Source organism: Microchirus variegatus, assembly GCF_963457635.1.
Source record: "Microchirus variegatus genome assembly, chromosome: 20".
Taxonomy (NCBI): domain Eukaryota; kingdom Metazoa; phylum Chordata; class Actinopteri; order Pleuronectiformes; family Soleidae; genus Microchirus; species Microchirus variegatus.
In genome coordinates this window covers 11778081-11800909 of record NC_139821.1, presented here as the reverse complement: position 1 = coordinate 11800909, position 22829 = coordinate 11778081, and the positions used below count along the sequence as shown (strand labels likewise).

Genomic DNA, 22829 nt, shown 5'->3' with positions numbered 1-22829 from the left:
ACCGTTCAAAAGTCTGGGGTCACTTAGAAATGTCCTTATTTTTTTAAGGAAAGTGTTCAATGAATATAACATCAAATGAATCATAAATACACTCTATTCAGTGTTAATGTGGTAAACGACTATTCTAGCTGCAAACGTCTGGTTTTTAATGCGATATGTACATAGGTGTATAGAGGCCCATTTCCAGTGTTCTAATGGCTATTGGATGATTAGAAAACCCTTGTGCAATGATGTTAGCACAGCTGAAAACAGTTTTGCTGGTTCTTATTTTGAATAAAAATCATTATTTCTAATCTTGTAAATGTCTTGACTATATTTTCTATTCATTTTGTAAGTCTTTAGATGAATAAAAGTGTTTGCTTGCTTGTATTTGTGTTTGTTGTTGCAATAATTTGTTAATAAAGATTTAAAGGTGCCTTATATAATAAATCTAAAGCAACTGGCCGTAAAATCCTACTAATATGTCACAGAGACTCAGGAATAATATTCATATAACAAACTGAACTCACCAACAACAACAGTACAGCCAAAATATTTGCATTAAAAAATATTTTGCCGACTGCAAATCACATTTATGTTTTGAAATCATGCTGAGCAACCACGGGTTGCCAGTTAAGTCTGAGCTACAATGGTGGCGAAAATGAAAACCTTAAAGACCTTGGTCCTTTGAATTTGAGTGGAGTAACGTTTTTTTGGCCACATTCTTACATATGTGACAAAAGACACACACACAAAAAAGGGAACAGATCATTCTACAACAAAAACAAATATCATACAACTAAATGGCTTCAGTAGAGCGGGGATCGTGTACTCCGATTCTGACTCGACTCGGCACAGAAACACGCTTTCAAAACATACAAACACACATACACCTTCCCCGGATCTTTAATTAGAGGTGTGGTGACGGTAATCACTGTAATTTATGCGAGTGCCTGCTTTACAGACAGTGCTGACAGACCTTAACGGGAAAACTGTCACTGTGGACCGTGATATACGCCGTACAGCTCACACTCACAGAGAAGAGAGAGAACACGAGTCAATCAGGAAAACCAACTGCTTGACAACATGCACACACACACACACACAAACATAAACATAAACATGGACACACTAATGAAAGCTGCAGCTCTATCTCTGTAAAACAGCAGCTGCAGCTTCAGGCTAATCCTGGTATTCATCGTCACTCGGTTTGGAGAGGAGGTGTCTGATAATGGAGGACAGCACTCATCTGGTCCATAAGGAAAGATGTGTGTGTAAGTGTGTGTTTGTGTGCGTCACAAACATCTGAACCTTCTTTTTTTAGTCAATGATCTTTGCGTTTTTCTCCGACACCATCCCGGTTCTTCATTTCTGAGAAAAACGTACTAAATTATAATCGTGCTGCATCACTAAGATTCTATATTCTAATCTATATTATATCAATATCATGACGTAAGACAAGATAGTCGTTGATTTTGTATCATGATATGACATCTATGAAGTCTTTTCCTGGTTTTAAAGGCTGTTGCCATGCTGATATTGAGGCATATAGTAAAATATTATGATATTTATGATACATTATTGATTAAAAATACATGGAATAGACATAAAATGATAAGAAAACTCAATTATTTGTTATCAAATCTATATCTATTTATTCTATTTTTTATTCTATAGCAATTTTTATGTTTCTGACACTTGCAAATATTCGTTATTAAACATTAAAAAGCCCAAGAAGATATGATCTAAAACGAAAGCCAACAACTGCATTTCGTATAACAGTTTTTTACAAGATACATCACTGTCCTGCGAGAAGCACAAAGCTCTAAAAATAACAAAAGTTTCCTGAGCTCAAAAGAACAGCCTGTGTCCAGCTTTATATCGAGTTACATCCAGATATATTCCATATTTCTGGACATAGCCTAAAAATATGGAGAGATTATTTATAAACCAGTAAAGAAACACTGTACTAAAGCTTGATTTAATTTGAGAATTATATATGAATGATAAAGTATGTGTTGGAAAAGCAGCTTTGTTCTTGGAAAACTTGGGAAAAAATGAATCTGTATCTGAGAAGAGATTAAAAGAGCAGAGCTTTGATGTGTCACCGCGCATCAGTCGGCTTAAAATAAAAACTGACACAAGATTAAAGCTGCAACGATTTAAAAATGCACAGAAACATTGTGCGATTTAGTCCGTTTGTGATGTTGTTATTTCATTACTCTATCGTGTGTATTGTGTCGAGAAAGAAAAACACATTCTTGTACGGGAACATTTTGTCGTCCAGTTAACCTTCAAGGTTTCACTTAAGCGTCTGTTATCAGGCGGCAAACCGGAGCCAGTAACCAAAGAGGCGCCGCACAAAGAGAGAGACGCAGTCGGCAGAGGTCACGCTGGTGGAGGAGCTGTCAAGGTTCCTGAGATAAAGAGTCACGACTGTGGACTTCTCAGTGTTTGATAAGGTGCAGCAGAGCAGTGTGAGTGTGTGTGTGTCACCGTTTTTGTTGTGTTTACACTACAGAGAGGGAGGGAACACACACATGCAGACACACACAGAGACAGTGAGACAGTACCATGACTCCTGAAGTCCTCTTCAAAGTAGTCTCTGTTGAGGGCAAACTCCGGCTCCTCTGTGTAACTGTAGAGCTCTATATGAAACACATTTAGAAACAGAAAACAACATTACAGGTATGATGATAGGTTAATCATTGGAAATCTTTTAAATGTCTCCTTTTATTTGGTAATGTAACATTGTTGCATCCTTTAAAGAAAGGAAAGAAGGTCATAGGTTACATTAGAGAGGCACAATGCCAAAAGAACAAGAAGAAAAAACCATTTTTAAAGCAAATAAACACTATCACACTATCATACACTTACAGTGTTTAGTTCTCGTCTGTCTTGTGTTGTCTCACTCAGGTACATTGACATGCTTTGTCTCTCACTTGGTAGTTTTATTTTACTTTCCACGATCAGTTAAATGAAAAACTAGAAAAGCACTCGGAGAGCGCAGACCTCCACCGAGGGAGCTCAGCCCCCCCACAAAATAGCGAGAAAAATAGTGATAGCTTCTACGGATCACACCCACATTTGAATCACTTGTTCCTGGTCCCATTGCGACTTATGAGTTATGTTGCTAACAGACAGACAGACAGACAAACTCCGGCAAAAACATACCTCCTGGCGGAGGTCAATAAATAACTCCCGACCACAAAAATGACAGAACAGGAAAGACTAGAACAGCCATGTTTGACTATGACAACTGCAACTGGAGATATCTACGGGCACTTCCACACTTTTGTGACTTTACGCGCATGTTGAGTGCGTTTCACGAGTTATTTATTATGAGTGGGAAATGAGGAAGTAACAGTAACACAGATTTACATAAATGCAGAATAAAAAAAGAAGTTAAGAGAACTGAATAGTTAAAGGGTACATATTATACCCTACTTATCCAAGTTAACCTAGTTCCCTGGTGTCCTAATGAACATGTCTGTGACATGCTTTGGTCAAAATATCATAAGGATGAAGCATCACAGCAGTTCAATCACCCTGCCAAAACAGCCCTGTTCAGACCTCTGTTTAATAACATTTCTCTAGGTCCACCTTAAAAAAAAGTAAAACGAAACATAAAGGAAAGGAAATGCGCCACAGAGGCTACTGGGAGCTAAGAGCAGTTAGCATTTGGAAAAGTGATCATTTGCAGGCTCTAGCAGGCACATTGCCGTCATATATAACATGTATCCACTTGACAGATAAATCCTCTGGGGCTGGAAGTTTGTGTAGGACTCTGTGCTGCACTGTGGAGCCAAGAATAGAACTTTTCGCGGACTTCCGATTTTCGTATATCGCCAGCACTCTCGCGTGTTTTATGGACAAAGCAGAGCTCCGCGAGACGGACGGAGCGCGGAAGTCAACATTGCGTGTTTCCTCTCCTGTACTTAGACTGAGGAGGACCACAAAAACATGAGTGAGTCATCTTTTTTCATAATTTGGCGAATGATAGTTCCTCCAGAGTCCCAAATATGGATTTAAATGATTAAAAAGTTGATTTTGCATAATATGTCCCTTTTAAGAGAAGGTTTAATAGAATTGAAATGAAAAGAGGACCTAAAAACCAACTAAAACTGAGTGTCTGTCCACCATTTCCTCACGTTGCCGCACGTTTAAATCCATCGCCATTCCATGATTCACATGAGTCGCTGCAATGTCCGTCTGTGTGTGCCAACACTTGGCAAATCTCCCAGAGAGACAATCGCTTTATATTTTACTTTAAACCAATGCCATTATTTAATGTTTTCTCTTTGCACATCTGTTGCCTCTGAACTAAATAATAATTTAAAAAAAGGCTACACACTTGTGCCCTTCTGTCATTTATTTATGCATCTCTTGGCATTTATGAACCCTGGCCTCAAGTCACAGAACATGTTACCCAACACGCAGACGCGGGAGTCACCAGGGGGTTCTGAATTCATAATCGCAGTGTTTACGATTACTCATAACATTAGTCATTCAATGTGTCCTGTGTGTCTGAAAAACATGTCGAGGACGGGAACGTTTTGTTCTCTGCCTTTTGAGCGTTTTATGAAAAACAATTAGAGAGTTGCACGAAGTGAGCAGTCAAAAAAATTGTTCTGGAAGGACAAATGTAACAGTTGCTCCACTGGTTATTTAAATGGAAGTCTATGAGTAATCATCAGTAAACATTTTCCTGAGCAGTTAATGGTCACAACCGCTAATTTCAAGTGTTTTTCAATAGAACATGACGTCAATTTTGTACATTAAGTTTGTAGTTTAAAGGAAAATCCATGAGAAAGTAGGGGCAGGTCAAAGTAAAGTCCTTTGTCCTTCCTTGTGCAATACGACAATTGGTACGCCAGGGCAAATATTGATATTTTTTACTTCATAAATGAAGGTGATCTAAAGTAAAGGCGTCCTTACTTCACGTCTCCTCGCGGTGGCGCTGCTCATATTAATGAGGGAAGAGGGATAATATATATTGCGGGATAATGTCGGAGAAAGCTACGTTAAGAGATGCCACCATCCACGTTTTTATGCACTTTGTTCTCTATGTTGTAAACTAGAAAAGCACTCGGAGAGCGCAGACCTCCGCCGAGGTAGCTCAGTGCCTACAAAATAGCCATAAAAATAGTATATCGTCTACGGATCGCGGCCAAAATTGAGTCACCTGTTCCTGGTCCCATTGCGTGACATTTCCTGAAAATTTCATCCAAATCCGTCCGTGACTTTTCGAGTTATGTTGCTAACAGACAGACAAACAAACAATATATACCCCCTCGGCGGAGGTCAATAAGATTACAGTCTGCTCATAATGTGAAAAACTATATTTGTCAGTTCCAGATACCTGTAACTAAATGTTTTGTGCCTTCTTGATCTTGACCTTGTGTGTAAATGCATAATATTGTTGAAATTGCACTTATTTTTCTTGTAAAAAAAAAGATACTTCATTAAATGTCAAACAAAGGGGAAAGTGTGGAGATGTTGTTGTTTATGGGTTATTATGCCGTTATTGTAATGGTCTGACCCGCTTGAGATCAAATTGCGTTGAACTAAAATGAGTCCGAAACCCCTGAGTTAGACAGAAATCGTGATGTAGCTCTAATATGACTGTTTTTCAATATATATTGAGTATTACAGAATCATTGCATCGTGATATTATTGGTATCGCGGACCATGTAATGTGTATCGTATCGTGAGGTACCCTGTGACTTAGTGTAGTGGACCCCGGTGTGATCGACAGATGGTATCATGGTTGCAGGTGACATCTTCATTATCGTCAAATCAGGTATCGCAAATCCTGATATGACATCCATCTTTGACTTTATCTCTGTCAGTCAAGTTTGACTTTACACAGTAATGAATAAAAGCTAGTGGCAGTTTGTTTACAAATGTGATGCGTGGGTGTTCATTCTTACCTGAAAGCTCAGCTGTGAGAGCGTCCGTGTCTCCGTACTCAAACTCCAGGTTGGGAGAGTCCATGGAGCTCTGTGAACGAGGGCCAAACACACACACACACACACACACACACACACACACACACACAGACATTACCATGAGCGTACAGTGAAGGATAACAGTGAGCTCAGCCAATCACAGATGTCCCGACACCCACATACAAACAGACATTCAAACATATTCACATTGCGTTAACACCTACCACACATCACCCACACACACACACACACGCTTCAGGCTTCACGCTCACAGTTTGGCCCGATCGTGAGTGTTTTGAGTTTTGATTGGCTGCTGGATCTCCAGGCAGCGCACTTTCAGATCCTCTTATAGTCACTCACAGTTTCAGGTGTTGCCGTCTGGGGAAACACAAAGCTACTGTCCTCGTCTGCTGTTATTAGAAGCTTGTTAACAGTTTAAACACCTGCATTCATTAGTACAGGTGATTAACACAGCTATTATCTTTGGAAAGACACTTGTTAACGTTTACAGCCAGCTTATAAAAACTAATACGATGTTTGTTGATAGTAACAATAGTATAAAAGTCACTATTTTTATTTCTTAGCACCCTTACTAACACTGAGTAGAAACTAGAGCCTTAAAACACTATAATAAATGTATTTACTAGGCTTTTATAAAACTTGGGACAATATATTATCACTGTTTTTTTCCATTCCTATATTAAAATGTTAATACAGAAGCTATAAGAATGTGCACCATAGAGTGTCATGTCCTTTTTTTACAGTAAAACCTATAGACAATCTGATGATTTTTTATTTTTTTTCATTTTCACCAACTATATATGTTTATGTATATATATATATATATATAGTTAGATTTCATTCATCGTCCAGTGTCTGGGGCATCCGGTTGTAACCACCTCCTATAAGTAATAGTCTCATTAAATATTGATCTGCTGTAGAATAATACACATTCAGTGCCATGGTCATTCCAAAGAGCCATGGATTTCATTAGAGTAAGAGAGGAGTTTAAAACAACTGGCAACATCTGAACCACACATTCTCCAACGCTTTGATGTCTCCTTCTGAGCAGAAGGGTAATACAATATCTCTCTCCAACTGTGTGAAGATGCAGTTTCCCATAGTAATTCACCAATATTTTTGCCACTGTTCAAATCTTAAAAGTCTTGACATTTGTATAATTGTGATATTAATCTCCAAGATTTGTAAAAAGAGTAAATGAACATATTAAATTCAATGTACCATTTTCTATTTTTCTTAATTCCCTACATCATAATTTAATTTAAGCAATGCTTTATTTGTAAGTTACAAAAGAGATCCCGGTTCTGCAAACCATATTCTGTTCTGAGGTCATCAAAAATCATCTTTGCAGGCCCATTCTGCATAAAAAGTCACTTAGACCAAATAATGAATAATAATAAAGTGATTTAGTAATTGATTAATTGTTGCAGCCTTAAATAGTATCATCCACAGTGAAACTTCTTTATCTTATTCAGATGTGAACTGATGAAATCCCCCCCTTCAAAAGGATGATTATAAATTCATATCCTGTTAATGAGCGTTAAAGAATATCTCTGACTAGCTGCAGGCTAAGGAGCGTTAAGATGCGTTCCACCTCCTCTGTAAATAAGGATGTGCTCTCTCTGACTCAGCTCGACTGGTTTAAATAACTGCTGCGAGACGTCATGTGTCGCTGCTGCCGTCGCCTATAAATACCCCGCTGCTACAACCGTCGGCACCAACCCCGAAAACAGCCTGGACGTCAGCCGCCTGTTTGTGGATGACGCCGAGCCAAAGTAATGTGACTTGATGTCATTACAGCGCTGGTAAACCAGGAAATGAAAAAGCACTTGGGAGAGAGTGCAGATGATTCAAGGAGATTAGAGACAATTCTGAGCGGAGAAAGGCTTTGATACTTTGCTGCTTCATTTTTATACCGACTATAGCTATTATTGTACGAGGATTCACCTTCCTGGGCAGGAAACTGTTGTCACATTTAATCTAATGATTTCTATTGCACATTTAAAAAGAACAAACGTGCCGTACATTAGGGATGCACGATATTGGACTTTTTGCCGATATATCGGGATATATATATACGTATAAATACATACACATATACATATAACCGTGTGTATATATATATATACATACATATATACATATATAATATGTATGTATATGTATGTGTGTGAATATATATATATACACACATACACATATATATGTACATATATATATATATATATATATATACATATATATATATATATATATATATGTATAAATATATATACACATACATACACATATACATATATACACATATTATATACATATGTATATACATATACATATACATATATGTATATACATATATTATATACATATGTATAGATACATATATATATATATACACACATACACATATATATACACATACACATATATATATATATACATACACACATATATATATATATATATATATATACACACACATAATATATATACACACATACACATACATACACATATATAATATATAGGTCAAGAAGGTAGCGGCCTATTTAGCCTGATGATGTAGTCATGAGTCATATCGACAGATATTTTAAATATATATCCCACAATAAAAGTGACTTAATGATACAAATCATTTCCTGTGTCACATTTTTAATTGACATGGCACATGGAACAATTGCAAATACATTTTAACAATTGCAACATTTGTAATTGACTAATTGTGTTGATCTGAATAGGGAATAATTGTCCATTGTTTATTTGAAATTGTTAGACACTGATACAAACGCTCTTATGAATAATATTGTCAATATCTTTAACCTAAATGTCACACAGCTTATTATTTTATGTCTTCAGAAAAACAGCAAATCCTCACACATTTGAACCAAATGACGAGGCTGAAGAGGCAAAAGCATTTGTTGGAATTCATGACACAATTAAAGTGACTTAAGGATACAAATGGTTTCCTGTATCACATTTTAATTTACCTGGCACATGGAGATAGATTTAATTAATTGCAGTCTCTGTCATTTACTAATTGTGTCGTTTCAAAAGGTGCTATTTTGATTTGAATAGGAATAATAGTCCAGCAATAACAAATGACTTGACACAATTAGCCGATTATCAAACCTGACATTTAATAATCAGTTATTGGAACATGTTGCCTCGTCATTCAGAGGTTTAATAGAGTGGAGTTAGACCGGAGTGACTGATCTTATCCAAGTGTTTTTAAATCCTCCACAGCACAGAAAACCTCTCTAAATCATCACCACTTTCACTTTGCGCCTGTTGATGGCACAGGGATTTTACCAGAGGAGAGGGGATTAAATACATTCATAAACAAGCTAATTTTATTTCGTGACTAATAAGAGACGGCGCCGATGTCCTAAAACACTGACTGAGACTTAATGTGCACGCATTGTTGTTGACAAAAAAAAAAAGAAGACTAAAATGTTTTGCATCAACAACAACAGAATGAGGAGACAGATGTCCAGCTGTTGAATTCAGTTGAGTTCATCATGTGCAGCAGCAGCAGCTTTATTTACGGTACGTGCCTTTACTGCAGCATGAAACTACAAGAACACCAGAGATTCTGCTTTAACATTCATCCATTCATTTATCTTCAACCGCTTTATCGTCCACATGAGGGTCACGGGAGAGTTACACCCTGAACATCCTGGTCGCCAGTCCATCACAGGACCCTTTTGAATTGGGTTGGTTCAAAATAAAGCATTTAACAAGTGTATTTTTATCAGGTTATAATCAGAATTTAATCAAAATTTGAGATGTGTGATGTCTGAAATGATCTCAGAAATACTTCAACACTTGTTTTTTTGTTATTAAGAAAATACTAAAATTGACTTAGTCAAGACTAGACTCTAAAACTTGACTGACATAGTAAATGGTACATGAATGGCTAAATATGACAAAGAGTAATTTGGGCTCGTAACTGGAAGGTCACTGGTTCAATCCCCAGACCCGATACTAGAGATGTGACTCTTTGGGTGGCTCATGATACGATTCTTAAGGTCACGATTCGATTCAAAATCGGTTCTCGATTGAAAAATGTATACAATGCATAGGGTGTTAAGGCAAATTATGGAATCAAAACGAAAAAGTTTTGTGATCACACAAAGGTAAACTTCAGACAAAAGTTAACATTTATTCATTCAAAACAAATAAAAACTTACTTACTGTACAAAAAAATAACTTGCATAAATAAAAGCTTAGGTTAGCTGCCTTTTTCTCCCAGAAGTTACAAAAATAAACTGTACACAAATAACACAAACTGCTGTGGCTTTTCAAAATATAAAATTTACTTCTTTTTTTTTCCAAAATTTGATTTTTGACGATTCAGAATCGTGGATGTGAATCGATTTTTTCCCCCACCCCTAACCAATACCCTATTGCTCCATGGGCACAGTGTGCTGGTGTGTAATGATAAGATTCACTATAACCTATTGATGTGTGTGCAAAAATTGCTAATAACGATTACTTTGAGTATTTTCCAGATCAATCGAGTAATCGTTGATCTGGTCGTTTCAGTTATAATGATTTCTTTGTTATATGGAGCAAAGAAAGCAGAAAATATTAGAAAAATATTCACATGTAAGAAGCTAAAACAATCACAAATCTTGTTTTAATAATGGAAAACACCCTCAAACTGATGAATCGATTAGTCAAATAGTTGACGATTCATTTAGTAATCAATTAATAATTGATTAATCGAGTAACTGCTCGAACCCTAATAAGAACAGGTGAGTGACTAGGATATAAGTGTATATTCTTATTTCTGTATTGCCAAAAATAACGCATTCACGGTTTGAAACACTTAAGTTTGCTGTTGTACATAATTTTAATAGCAATAATATTTGTTTCAGCCCTGCTTTCTCTCTCTCACCAAAACATGGCACACAGCTTCACTCTGCACCACATCAGAGTGCAAAAACTGGGCACAACATCAAACCACCAGCAGCCAACACATGCCACACGGACAACACAACAAACGCCTGCACGATCCACTCAGAATTTGAGGTCAAACAGAAACGAGAAAGGAGCCGAGGCCGCAAAGTATCAGCAAACTACATCCACTCAAATGATGGTTCTAATAATAAAAGCTTTCAGAACAACCCCCCCACCACCATCACCATCTCTCCTCCTCCCACCATGACGTGAATATGCTCCAGTTCTCCTGAAAACCATACAATGCGTTGTTCAATGGAAAAAAAAGACAGTGGAGCGTGTTGTTCCTGGACAAAAGCATCTGGACTGAATGACCCCGGAATGACTGATCATAAACCTTCACGTCTCAGAGCAGAGCAGACGCTCAAGATTACACACAGACTGACTCATAAAACACACATGAGAGAGTGTGATATGTGGTCATGTCTATGCTTTTTTTATATAGTTTACAGCTAGAAGACATTTTTATGATTCATAAATAAATTCTTTATAAGTTGATCCAGGTTTGTTGCCCATAATAAAATGTTAGAAAATCGAAATAAATCAGATTAATATCACAAATAATAGCATGAAACCATTATTATTTTTATTTTATAATGATGTGAATTCTCACTTTATATTATTAAATTGGATCTTTAAGGTTTCTTCACTCAAAATTGAAAATAAACAAAACAAAAACCAGTGGTAGCTCCAAATAAGGGAAAATCCTTTATTAACACATTTCATGCCCAGTGGCAGATAACTTTTATAACTATTATTTGACTCCAGTTTTAATAACAGTGATGCTTTATTGATTATGACATTACCTTAACTCACAGATATCTTAAAGTCTTAAAACTAACCCTAACCCTAACCCTAATAAAGATGATATATAATCAACTGTGCAGCCGGTTTAATGATATTAACCTATGGGATTTGCAGTTTCTCACAGATCGGCACAAATATCACAGTCTTAAATATGTTAATAATGTAATACCATTCCCTCTGATATCGTGAATCATATCAAAATTGCTATCAAAACAATCGCAATTAGATATTTATTCAGAATCATTCAGCCCCAAAGTCAAAACTCCTCAGGTCCACTCCCATCACAACCGTTGCTTTTCCACTACATGGTCCCGGCACGAATCGCCTTGGCTCGACTCTACACCTTCTCAACGTGGGCTGAGTCATCACAGCACGGCTGCATGAAACTGCTGTGACTTTGTTTTGTCGTTTGTACGCAACACACACAAACTAGTGATTAGTGACCTGTAAAGCAGTTGTTTTCAGTGTAACTGAATCATTAGAATCAGTTATCTAAAAAGATTTGTTCAGTACTTCCATCTGTGAACGGAGACTCCTTCTGACAAATCTGGTAAATATTGAGATTTTAGATATTTCCTTTGCTAAATGTTGGAGATGAACACACGTTTTCAGGATTTTTAAGTCTTTTTAACTGATCTACAGTTCGGCATCGTTTGGTTTGATTCTTGCGACTCTGCCTGTGACAACGCTCTGACCAATCAGGGGCCGGCAGTCTGATGAAGTCACACACAGTATCAGCTCAGCTTGCTTGGAACCTCGCCAGAGAAGGTACTAAAACAAAAGTACCAGGTACTATTGCTAATGGAAGAACAAAACAAACAGTGCAGTGCTGAGTCGAGTCGTAATGGGACCGTGTAGTGGAAAAGCGGCAAAAGTACTGCTACAGGAAGGTTCACGTACCACAGTTTATATTATATTAGGGTTTATATTATAATGATTTTAGTTTTTTATTAATTATTGTGCAATAAAATGTTGAATCCTTTAGAAAGTGAAGCCTTAAAACTGCAAAGGTTTTCTGTTGGAGGAGATATCGATGAACACTTTCATGACTGGTGGATAATCAGCATTGATACTGATGATTATATTTGATGGATTATATGCCAGTGATGCTGAGCATGATAAAAAAAAAAATAACACACCATAATACAAAAAACACAGCTGCTGTAACAGCTGCAGTGGACAGTTGTTGAGGAAATCTGCCTAAAATGACCAGGAGACATAAGAGAATTAAGTTTTTTTGGTTTGTTTTTAGTAGTGAAATGGACCTGATTTGGTGGAGCTGGCGCTGCTGTGGTCACATTTCACCACCTGCCTCCTTCACCACTGTAGGATTACTGCTGCCGGGTATTTATAGCAGAGGCTTTTTCCAAAATAGCACCTGGGTGTCTGTCTGCATGAGAGCATGTGGACATGTCCAAGAGGACACACGAGGACAGTCTCACACTGCACTGTGTGAAAAGAGGGGGGGACATTTAGCTGGTCCGAAAAGCTCCCCAGCAACAACACACACACGCACACACACACACATATACACAGAGAGAGTGTGTAGCCCGGATTTACCTCCGACTCCTTCTGCTGATCCTTGAACGCATCTTTCCCTCTCGGCCTCAGTCTGTCGCCGTTGTCGTTCAGGTTGTTAATGAAAGGGACCTCCATGTCCTCCGCCTGCATCTTTCCTCGTGTATCGGCAGCGGCTCACTCCCTCCTCCTCCTCCTCTGCTGGTGGCGCATACCTTCTCCTGTGGTGGTGGAGGAGAGCTGAGCTGACAGAGCAGACAGAGAAGCGGGCACCAGGAGCAGGAGTTGAGGGTCTCTCTTCTTCTCCACCACCGCCGCCGCCGCCGCCTCCTCCTCCCCAGGTTTGTTTCGTTCGCCGAAGCGCCTGATTCGCTGTCACCCGTGCGCCCCGAGAGGGCGGGGTTAGAGTCCTGACAGCAGAGAGGAGCGTCAGCTGACCACTACTAACTAATAAAACGAGGTGAGCGGGGTGCTATGGTGGCCCTGAAGGTCAAGTTGAACTCACTTTAGCATTACAGAAAACACATTTCAAATTAGCATTAGCACTTAGCTAATTCACAAGATACAACATTTTCTAAAAGAAATATCTTCACAGCCTCATTATCTTATTCACGTTAATCATAATTTTGCGTTAAATATTAATTGGAAGAGTAATAGGGCTCTATGTAAAAAAGAATGTCAAGAATAAAGTGAGAGATTAAAGTCAAGATTAAAGCAGAATTTCAAAGATTAAAGTCAATATTCTGAGGAAAAAAAGTAAGATTAAAGTAGAATTTAAGATTAAAGTCAGAATTCTGAGAAACCAAGATTAAAGTGAACACCAGATTGAAGTCTGAATTCTGAGCCACTACCTTCCAGTTGAACGACAACTCTGAGACACCACGGCTCTATCCTTAATCTTGACTTTAAAAGAAAACAAAACAAACTTATACTTCTAAACCTTAAGTACTTTTTATATCAGAAAATTTTGCTGAAGTAATATTATTTAAAAAAAAGGTGAAGTGTCCCTTTAATACGGTGGCCCTGAGGTGCAGAACACAAACGCAAATCACTGTTTGCGTTTGTGTTTTGCACTGATAAATTGAGATTAAAACACCTCACAATCACATGTATATCGAAAAGCTTAAAGATACAAGCAGTAAAAGCAATTAAAATACAAATGCACCACATTACATACAAATATGAATATAAACACTTCAGAGTCCTGCATTTTACACGAGTTGTAGTCCAATAAATAATATCACTGGCTGGAAATGTAAGCGACATCATCGAATCACATGCATTATTGCCGCAACACTAAAGGGACATTTCACCAACCTTATGTCAAAATCACCATACCTTTGTCTGATTTTGTGCTATATATTTTAGGAAATGACCATGGGACATGAGATCAGAGGGTTGCCCTGCAAAAAAAAACAAAAAAAAAACAGCGGCTGAGTGCATTAGTCCACACAGCAATGATAATTCAATATTTTGCTCAGCAATGCACAGGAAACGGCAATGATACCATTGTTGGAGAGGAGACCCCCCGTCACTCAGCCAAACTGCTGCTTGTTTGAATATTTGATGAAGGTGGAGGTGCTCCCGTCTGCAGCAGCTTCGCCTCCTGCTTCTCATCCTTTCTGTGGAGCAATTTTGAGATATGATGAGAGGGTGTGTGGGTGTGTTGGCTGTACACACACCAGGTTTTGGTCTCCATGAGGACTCCTGACTCCTTACAAGGTCAGTGTTTGTGCCAGAAAAGAATCCTGAAGATGCAAAGTAATACAAATCCACACACACCAGGCTTTATGACTATACAATCCACTTATGATGACGTGATTGGATTGTACAGATGAATGTAGGCGTGCGAGCTGGTGAGAATGCGACCACATGGCAGGACAGCAGGCACAGTGGGAGCACGCTTATCATTAAATAATTACTCACTGTTAGATAGACTCACTGGCCACATTATTAGGCACACGGGCCAATGAAGTGGCACCTGGTGTTGTTTTCTGCTGCTGTAGCCCAGCTGCTTCAAGATTCTCTGTGTGGTGCACGGAGAGATAATCCTGTGCACACTTTGGTTGCAGTTAGTGTTTATAATCTGGTCATTCTCCTTCGATCTCTAAGGTTTTTTCCCTGTAAGCTCCAGAGATGGTTGTGAGTGAAAGTCCCAGTAGATCAGCAGTTTCTGAAAGACTCAGCAGGTGAACAGGTGTACCTAATAAAGTGGTCTGTTTGTGTACATCACTTTAGACCAGGGGCCTCAAATGCAAAGTGACCTGGGGGCCAGTGAACTTCTAGTCTGGACAGGAAGGGGCCAGGTCAAGTGAAAAAAAGTCCAACAATTCGGGGAAAAATGAACGCTTTAGTGATTAGAAATTAAAATTATATCTTGATAATCCATCATGATGTTGCAGTTACAAACATCGCACACCATTTCGAAGTAAAAGTCTTTGTTTTGATGCATAACCCACACATTTATGAAGCACAAAGAATCTGTAAATAACAAAGACAGACAGAATTGAAACATTAACTCAAAATACACATGTAGACAATTGTAATTAAAACACTAGACAGGCTGATATATAATTAAATGTGGAATTTTGTCATTTCAAAATAAGTGTTGGGCCCCCGGGCCGCGAGTTTGAGACCCCTGCTTTGGACTCAAGAAGCTGTGAATGCAACAGCAATACCAGATTATTTGCAAATAAACAAGCAGAGGATGAAGGATTCAGTGTATTCACGGTGTGTTTTAGTGCTACGTATGGTTTTGGCCAATAATTCAATAGCAATATACCGTACACTATATTATGATACAATATACTAATGTCATTTCTAGGGTTGTTTTACTTCAGAAGCGTGAAATGTGTCGTTTTCAGTCCATAAAAGATGTTTAAGACAACGATTACCTTGTTTCTACAACAACATTCCCTGGCGGCAAAAAAAAAAATCAATCTTTTTTTATCACACCTTTATTGTGATAATTTCTTATATTGACTACTTTTAAAAACAACTGACATAACACTTTATAGCAAGGGGTCTCAAACTCAAATGACCTGGTGGCCAATGCGCATGTAGTGTGGTCAAGAGGGTGAAAAAAACACTATATTTATCACAATATTGCATCATGATATCACACGCTTACTTCATCATACTATTTATGGATGCACAATAAATGTATTAATATCAAAAACAGAGACATTTATTTTAAATTACATAAATAATAGTGTGGACAACTGTCATTAAAATTCATCCCAGGAGCCATTTTGGGGCCACTGCCAGTGTATTTATATATATATAGTTATATAGTATATTTAGTTTGAGACCCCTGCTTTAGAGTGACTGTAAACAGGGCCAGTCCAAGCCTTTATGGGGCCCTCAGCTGAATTTGATTTTGGCACCCAGGATTGTGGTGATACTGGACTACTGGATTAAACAAATAAACCAGGAAAACTTACATTATTTAGATATACTAATATCTCTATCCAGATTTCTTTATCGTATTAAAATGTTTTTATTTTGTTTATAGCATGGACTGTGACTCTGACTGCGATTGAAAATCCCACCATATTCTCCCGTCAGTCGTCCTGTGATGCAGATTTGCGTGAGTGCGAAACACACGAGGGCTCGCAGCTGTGTGTGTGTTGGAGACGTCCCCGTGTACGACGGCTCACATTAGCTCACTGACATAAAATCAGGCCGCTGTGAGGACACACACACACATTTGTATACTTGTATAGGGAGAAGCAGGTGAGCAATAACTGAAAAGGAGTTAAAGCACACAAATCGGTTACAATTTTTTAACGTCTTTATTCATTAGGCTTACAGATTTTTTCTTTTTTTTTTAATTATTGCTCATTATCTACCATTATCACTTGCGATATTTAAACATAGGAGTTTTTTTTCTTTTCTTCCTTTATTAGACAACTTAAAACATGTTTGTGATCATTGCCAGTTTGCTGTGTGCTAGGATTTACAACAATAATAATAATAATAATAATAATAAATACAGGAGTCAAATTTTTTTTTAACCTTCCTATACTTTTTAAAGGTTGTCATATTATGTATATAATACGTCGTATATATACACACATATGATGCTGGTGTCTTCCCCTGCCCCACCCACGTGTTGGTCAGCTCGCGACTGACTACAAGAAGAAAGAAAGAAGAGAAAAACAATGGTTTCTTCCCCTAACGTACAGGCTAGGATCCTGAGGCAGCTGGTAATGAAGCAACCTAGGCCTACATGAGAGGAAGTGACACACACAGACACACACTAACACACAATCCTCAGCTTTAAAAAGGTACACATACTCACGTTTGACACATTTACACTGGAAACAAAAGCAAGGACTGATTAGAAGAAGGGATTTTTCACAGCACGATGAGACGCATTATTAACATTGGCTATAGTGCTGAGGTTTTACGGGCTGTGGCACAGTATCGGATCTCATCACTTCATATAAAGTATATGAGAAGTTGTTTTTTTGCTTTAAATGTTGACCAAATTTAAATAAATAGTCTGAAATCGTGGTTGCTTAGCATAAAAACAGAAAACTGGGAGGAAAGAACACACATTTTGCACTGACACTAGGTTAGATTTTCATTTATTTAGTGCAAAAAAACGAGTTTTGGGGTAAATTAACTTAATGACTATTTTTCCATGTTATTATTAGCACTGGTGGTTTGTCATCCACTGTTTACAGTCAACATGTTAAGATATCGCACTTGTGACGTCACACGTACAAAGTTGCAGGACATGTGTAGAAATATTTGTACTTCAAATAAAATGTTTATTGGATTGGTAAACAAGGTTTTTTTTTGTGCCATTTCAACCTGATCAAAAAAGGTGTAAAGAGGTCACTTTTTTTATTTTTAAATAATAATAATAATCATAATAACCCCCGCATATACAGTGAACAGATGGTTTAATTGTTTAGTTCATGTGTTAAAGCATTTGATCCCATGTCTGCGAGAGTAGAAATGACACACACACACACACAAAAACACACACACAGACACTGACTGGTTCAGGATTTTCTCATTTCCAGCCATCAGGTCAGCTGAAGGAAAGAGCTGTAGAGGATGACAGCTCATTATAGAGTAAGGATCTAAGTCTTTCAGGTGCAGCGAAGAAGAAGGAAATGTAATCAGGGATAGCATGAAAAGAAAAATAGGACAAAAATCCCTTTACAGGCAAATGCACATTGATGCTAATCATGTTTCTTGGATTGGTAAAAAAATGTCTGATTTCTTTTTTTTAATTTTTTATCACCAACTGAATCTGTGAGTACCAACGAGTCGTGTCGTGTATGGTCAGTGTAGTAAATCTTTTGACCAGAAACAAAAAAAAAAACGTATTAGTACCAGACTGGCAGCAACAAGTTTTGGTTTCTCTGGATATTTTCTTCCGTCACAGTATTAAAAATGAGGTTTTACGTACACACGCATTATTGGAACATTTAATTGCTTACGTTTAGGATTTTTTGTTTTCCAAAAAAAACAAACAAAAAAAAAAACACGTATGACATTAGATGGTGCAAGAGAGGAACAGAAGATAGAAAAGTTTCTATATAAATATCTAAATATACAGTATAACCCCCTCGCAATGACCCGACTAATACAGTATCGTCTCTCGTAGAAAGGAAAACTGAAACGTTCGGCTCGCCCCCACTGGCTTGAAATACTTTTTGTGACATCAACACTGGCGTTTTTTTGCGTGGATGCTGAGAGAGAGAGAGAAGCAGCCAATGAGATGGTTTCACTGCAGGTTTTGAGTGGCAGGTGGGAAGCACCGCCGCCCCCCCCCTCCCTCCAGTCGTACTAAAGAAAACCAAAAAAAACAAGACAAACTACAGGCTGATCAGAAGAGAAACAACGCGTAATAAAAAGTGTTTTTAAAAACAAACAGTGAATCTCAATGAAATGATGATGAATTAAAAGACATGATATGATTGGACCCTGAGATCCCACCTAACCCCGCCCATCATCAGGTCTAGCCCCGCCCCCTCACAGAACTACACAAAACATAATCACAGGTAGAAAAGAAAAGACAACGATAACAAAAAAGGAAAAAAGTGTCCATCTAAATCTTCAAAGGTCACCTTCATTCACACAGATTTTTTGTTTCTTTTTTATGTTTTTTTTTTTTTTTAATCAAGTTTGTTTATATAGTTATATATATCATTTTAGCATCAATAATTCCATCTTTAATAGTTAAACAATAGAAGATCTGGCAATGGGAGGAGAGGATGAAAGGTTTACATACAGGTTGACACACAAATGAGCGTCTTAGGACAATGTGATAATGGGGGAGAAGAGATAGAAAGTGGAGAATGGCAGGAGCAGCTCCGCAGAGTTAGAGTTAATGCTGTTATTGTTGTTTTAAAGCGTGAATAAATAAAACCACTGCCACGGGTGTATGGAAATACGACCCCCTCTGCAAACAAACCCCCCCCTTTCCTTCTCTTTCAGGCTCAGCCAGAGCCCCCCCCCCCTCTCCTTCCCTCCCCACGAAAATAAAGCAGGTGTGTTGACTATTCTGTCCTCCTTTCTGTCCTCCTCCTCTCCCTCTATGAGTCTGTGCGATTCATGGGAGTACTGGTGTTTCCACAATCCAACCGTAATGCTGCTTTAATACCTTAAAGAGACAGAAAAAAAAAAAAAATTCAGTCAGTGTTTAAATCACATTTATCTCAATTAATCTGCTTAATTAGTCAAACTCAATGTAGTTCAGGAACCACATCCAGCATAATTTGATCTAAAGTGGGCTGGATCAGTAAAATAATAGCATGATAAACTATACACAACTCGGAATTTGTTTTCCTTTGTTTTGTAATGAAGTATCCTTTTTTTTTTTACAAAACATGACATTTCTTATGAAAAAGTGAAAAATATAGTGTTTCACATTATGATTAGATTCCAACTATAGTGTGAACTTTTAAATGTCCCATATTATACCCTATTTCTCCAAGTTAACCTAGTTCACTGGTGTCCTAATGAACATGTCTGTGAGCAGTTAGCATGTGGAAAAGTGCTATGGTAATATTTACTTCTTGCACTATAGTGCGATTACCTCATTAGTCTTCTTGTCAATTTAATTTACCTTATAAATAATAATGTGTCAGATTGTAATTATTTGTGCAGGTAGCAGTGAAACCTGAAACCTGTTCCTGTCTTCTCAGTTAATCCTTAGTTAGCGGAAATGACTGGTTAACCAACAAGTTACTGATCATCTTTTTGGACTGGTGGTCAAACACGTGCAACTGCATCCAATTTGAGGACATCGGCTCAGAACAGTTGAACCTTTTTTGTGGAATAAATAGTTAATTGACAATAGATGTCAAATAGATGATAAACTGAACTGAATTGAATTTACTAGGAATATGAACCGATTTAGATTTAATAAGCAGGTTATAGATGATTTCTTAACCTCTAACCTCCCTCTAAGCTCCTTGCACTGTGTTCTAATCTCATACCTATAGTAGTTTGGCTTAAAGGGTCCGTTTTTGTTCAAGCCCAGATACTTGGCCTGCTCGTCGCTCAGCTCCGTCAGATGTGCGTCAAACGTCGGCAGATGTAGGCTGGCCACATACTCATCTAGAGGGCAGGAGGAGGGGGAGATAAAAAAAAACAGAGTGTTAACATCGACAAGTCGTCTGTGGTTGATTAATGATTCAAATGAAGGCGGAAACAAAGACTGTCGGGAGCTTCTGTAATTTACCACCACTCCATCTCTTCTGTACACTGACTTTGTGTCAGTGCTGTGCTCACACACACACACACACACACACAAACAGCTAAGAAATGTTATGGCTAACGCTGCTCCACACACGCGCACACAGAGGACTCATTGTACTGTGAATGATTTTTCCAGGGAGACGACTCCGCATGGAACAGATGAGATGTGTGTTGTCTACAGAGATAAGTGTAAAGTGCCTGCAGACGCCACTGGGGGCAAAAACAAACCCTGTTGTAATCACCGCCGTGTTTGGTGGCTACTTAAGAAGCAAACAAGGTCATTCATCTCCATAGCCTAATAGCTTGCAGCTTTCTATGTTATCCAGCGGAGGATGAATACTTCTACATGCTTCAATTACTGTGTTCTGCTACTTCTCCAGACACAATTATCAACGTTAAACCTTTAACATACTATTAATTGAAGTCAATCTTACCCATCTTCTTGGGCAGCAGGTAAACATCCTGCTTGTAGCGTCCCTCTGGGGCGTTGTACAACTCTATCAGAGCCAGAGCCTGGGGGAGAATTCAAAAACACACACACACAAGTGTTACTCAAAAAACATGTTTTTCTGCCTTTTGGACAGAAATAAATCAAGGTCCAGTCAATTATAATGTGAATAATGTGTATAAATTGGTGGACCTGGGTAGTGGCGGTGATGGAGAGCACAAAGGTAGGAACAGTGGAACAGCTGAGGTTCAGCAGTCGACCCTGAAGAGGACACACGGGAGGCAAAATGCACACTGGATTTAACTTTGTGTAGCTTGGCGTGAATCAGTGAGGAACAAGAACTCAGCTTTTTAACCACATGGCATAATGAGGTAAGTTGAAAAGAAAACATACAGTAATATGCAAAATTACTCTGTTTTAGCAACGCTACAATGACCATATAGTATAATTATCTCTTAATCACATCCAGTATATATAAGAAAAATGTTTGCAGTTATATACATATAAATATATACACGTACATATATATATAAAAACACATATACACATATATACTTACTAGTTGTTAATCTTACTAGTAATTAATAGATGGCTTGCCAATATATAAAACCAACACAGTCACATCGTTCCAATCCAAATGACACTGATCACAGTATTTAACAGACATAAAAACACCAAAGCTGGTGGTGCTTTGAAACTTTCACAGTGCTGTACGTTTCCTTGTATCCGACGTTGCACGGTTTGTTTTCCTTTCAGGAGACGGAAAGTTGCCATGGTGCATTTGTTAAAAACAGCTGCTGTGGAATATGCTGCACTGCAGAGAAACCCTATAGTATAGATAGCAAGTGGTGCAGAAGATGAACTTGAGTGTGTGCAGCATGTAGAAAAAACACTCGGCAACACCACAACCTGCTCCTCTCGTATCTGCAGTTACTTCTGCCTTATTTGTTTATTTATTTATTTATTTGTTCTATTGTCTATAATAATTCTGATGATTTTATGAGTAATCTGTCTTAACTTTGTGAGGCACTCTGGAATCAGGATTTAGAAAGTGGAAAACAGGAGTTCAAAATAGTCTGGAAATATCATATTTAAGTTCTGATGCTTAAAGGGAGGTGAAATGGAAAAACAATCAAAGAGGACATTTAGACATCGCATGACTAAAACGTCCCCTCTCACTTCACACATTTTTGCCGTTACTGGTAAACAGTAGAAATCAGCAGGTGATGTGGAAACATTTGTCGAGCAATTACTCCGCAGTAATGAACACCACCGCACATCAGCTGGTGCCTTCATTTACGCCTCTCGTCCTTCTGTGGTGAAACGGACTTGGGCGCCACCTACTGCTAATGTCCTATAGTGACTCCCAGCACTCATTTCACAGAGGTTGATGGAATGAGAATTTGGTCACATTTTGC

The 22829-nt window shown here is 38.1% G+C and overlaps 2 protein-coding genes across 3 annotated transcripts in view; both read right to left on the bottom strand.

The window, feature by feature from the left end:
- Positions 1 to 13585, bottom strand: part of strip2 (striatin interacting protein 2) — a 33585-nt gene extending 20000 nt beyond the window's left edge. Inside the window, exons 1-3 of one of the 2 annotated variants that reach the window (XM_083906904.1) lie at positions 13281 to 13585; positions 5913 to 5982; positions 2553 to 2627 (exon numbers count right to left, since the gene is read on the bottom strand). In XM_083906904.1, coding sequence (XP_083763030.1) covers positions 2553 to 2627; positions 5913 to 5982; positions 13281 to 13391 — 256 coding nt within the window. In that variant the 5' untranslated portion in view covers positions 13392 to 13585. The remainder of the gene's footprint in view (positions 1 to 2552; positions 2628 to 5912; positions 5983 to 13280) is intronic. The other variant, XM_083906903.1, reaches the window with a different exon arrangement.
- A 1184-nt stretch (positions 13586 to 14769) lies between these two features.
- ahcyl2b (adenosylhomocysteinase like 2b) overlaps positions 14770 to 22829 on the bottom strand; it is a gene marked incomplete at both ends in the record, with an annotated part of 42860 nt that continues 34800 nt past the window's right edge. Inside the window, 4 exons of the mRNA XM_083906804.1 lie at positions 14770 to 14860; positions 20702 to 20822; positions 21398 to 21476; positions 21604 to 21672. Coding sequence (XP_083762930.1) covers positions 14770 to 14860; positions 20702 to 20822; positions 21398 to 21476; positions 21604 to 21672 — 360 coding nt within the window. The remainder of the gene's footprint in view (positions 14861 to 20701; positions 20823 to 21397; positions 21477 to 21603; positions 21673 to 22829) is intronic.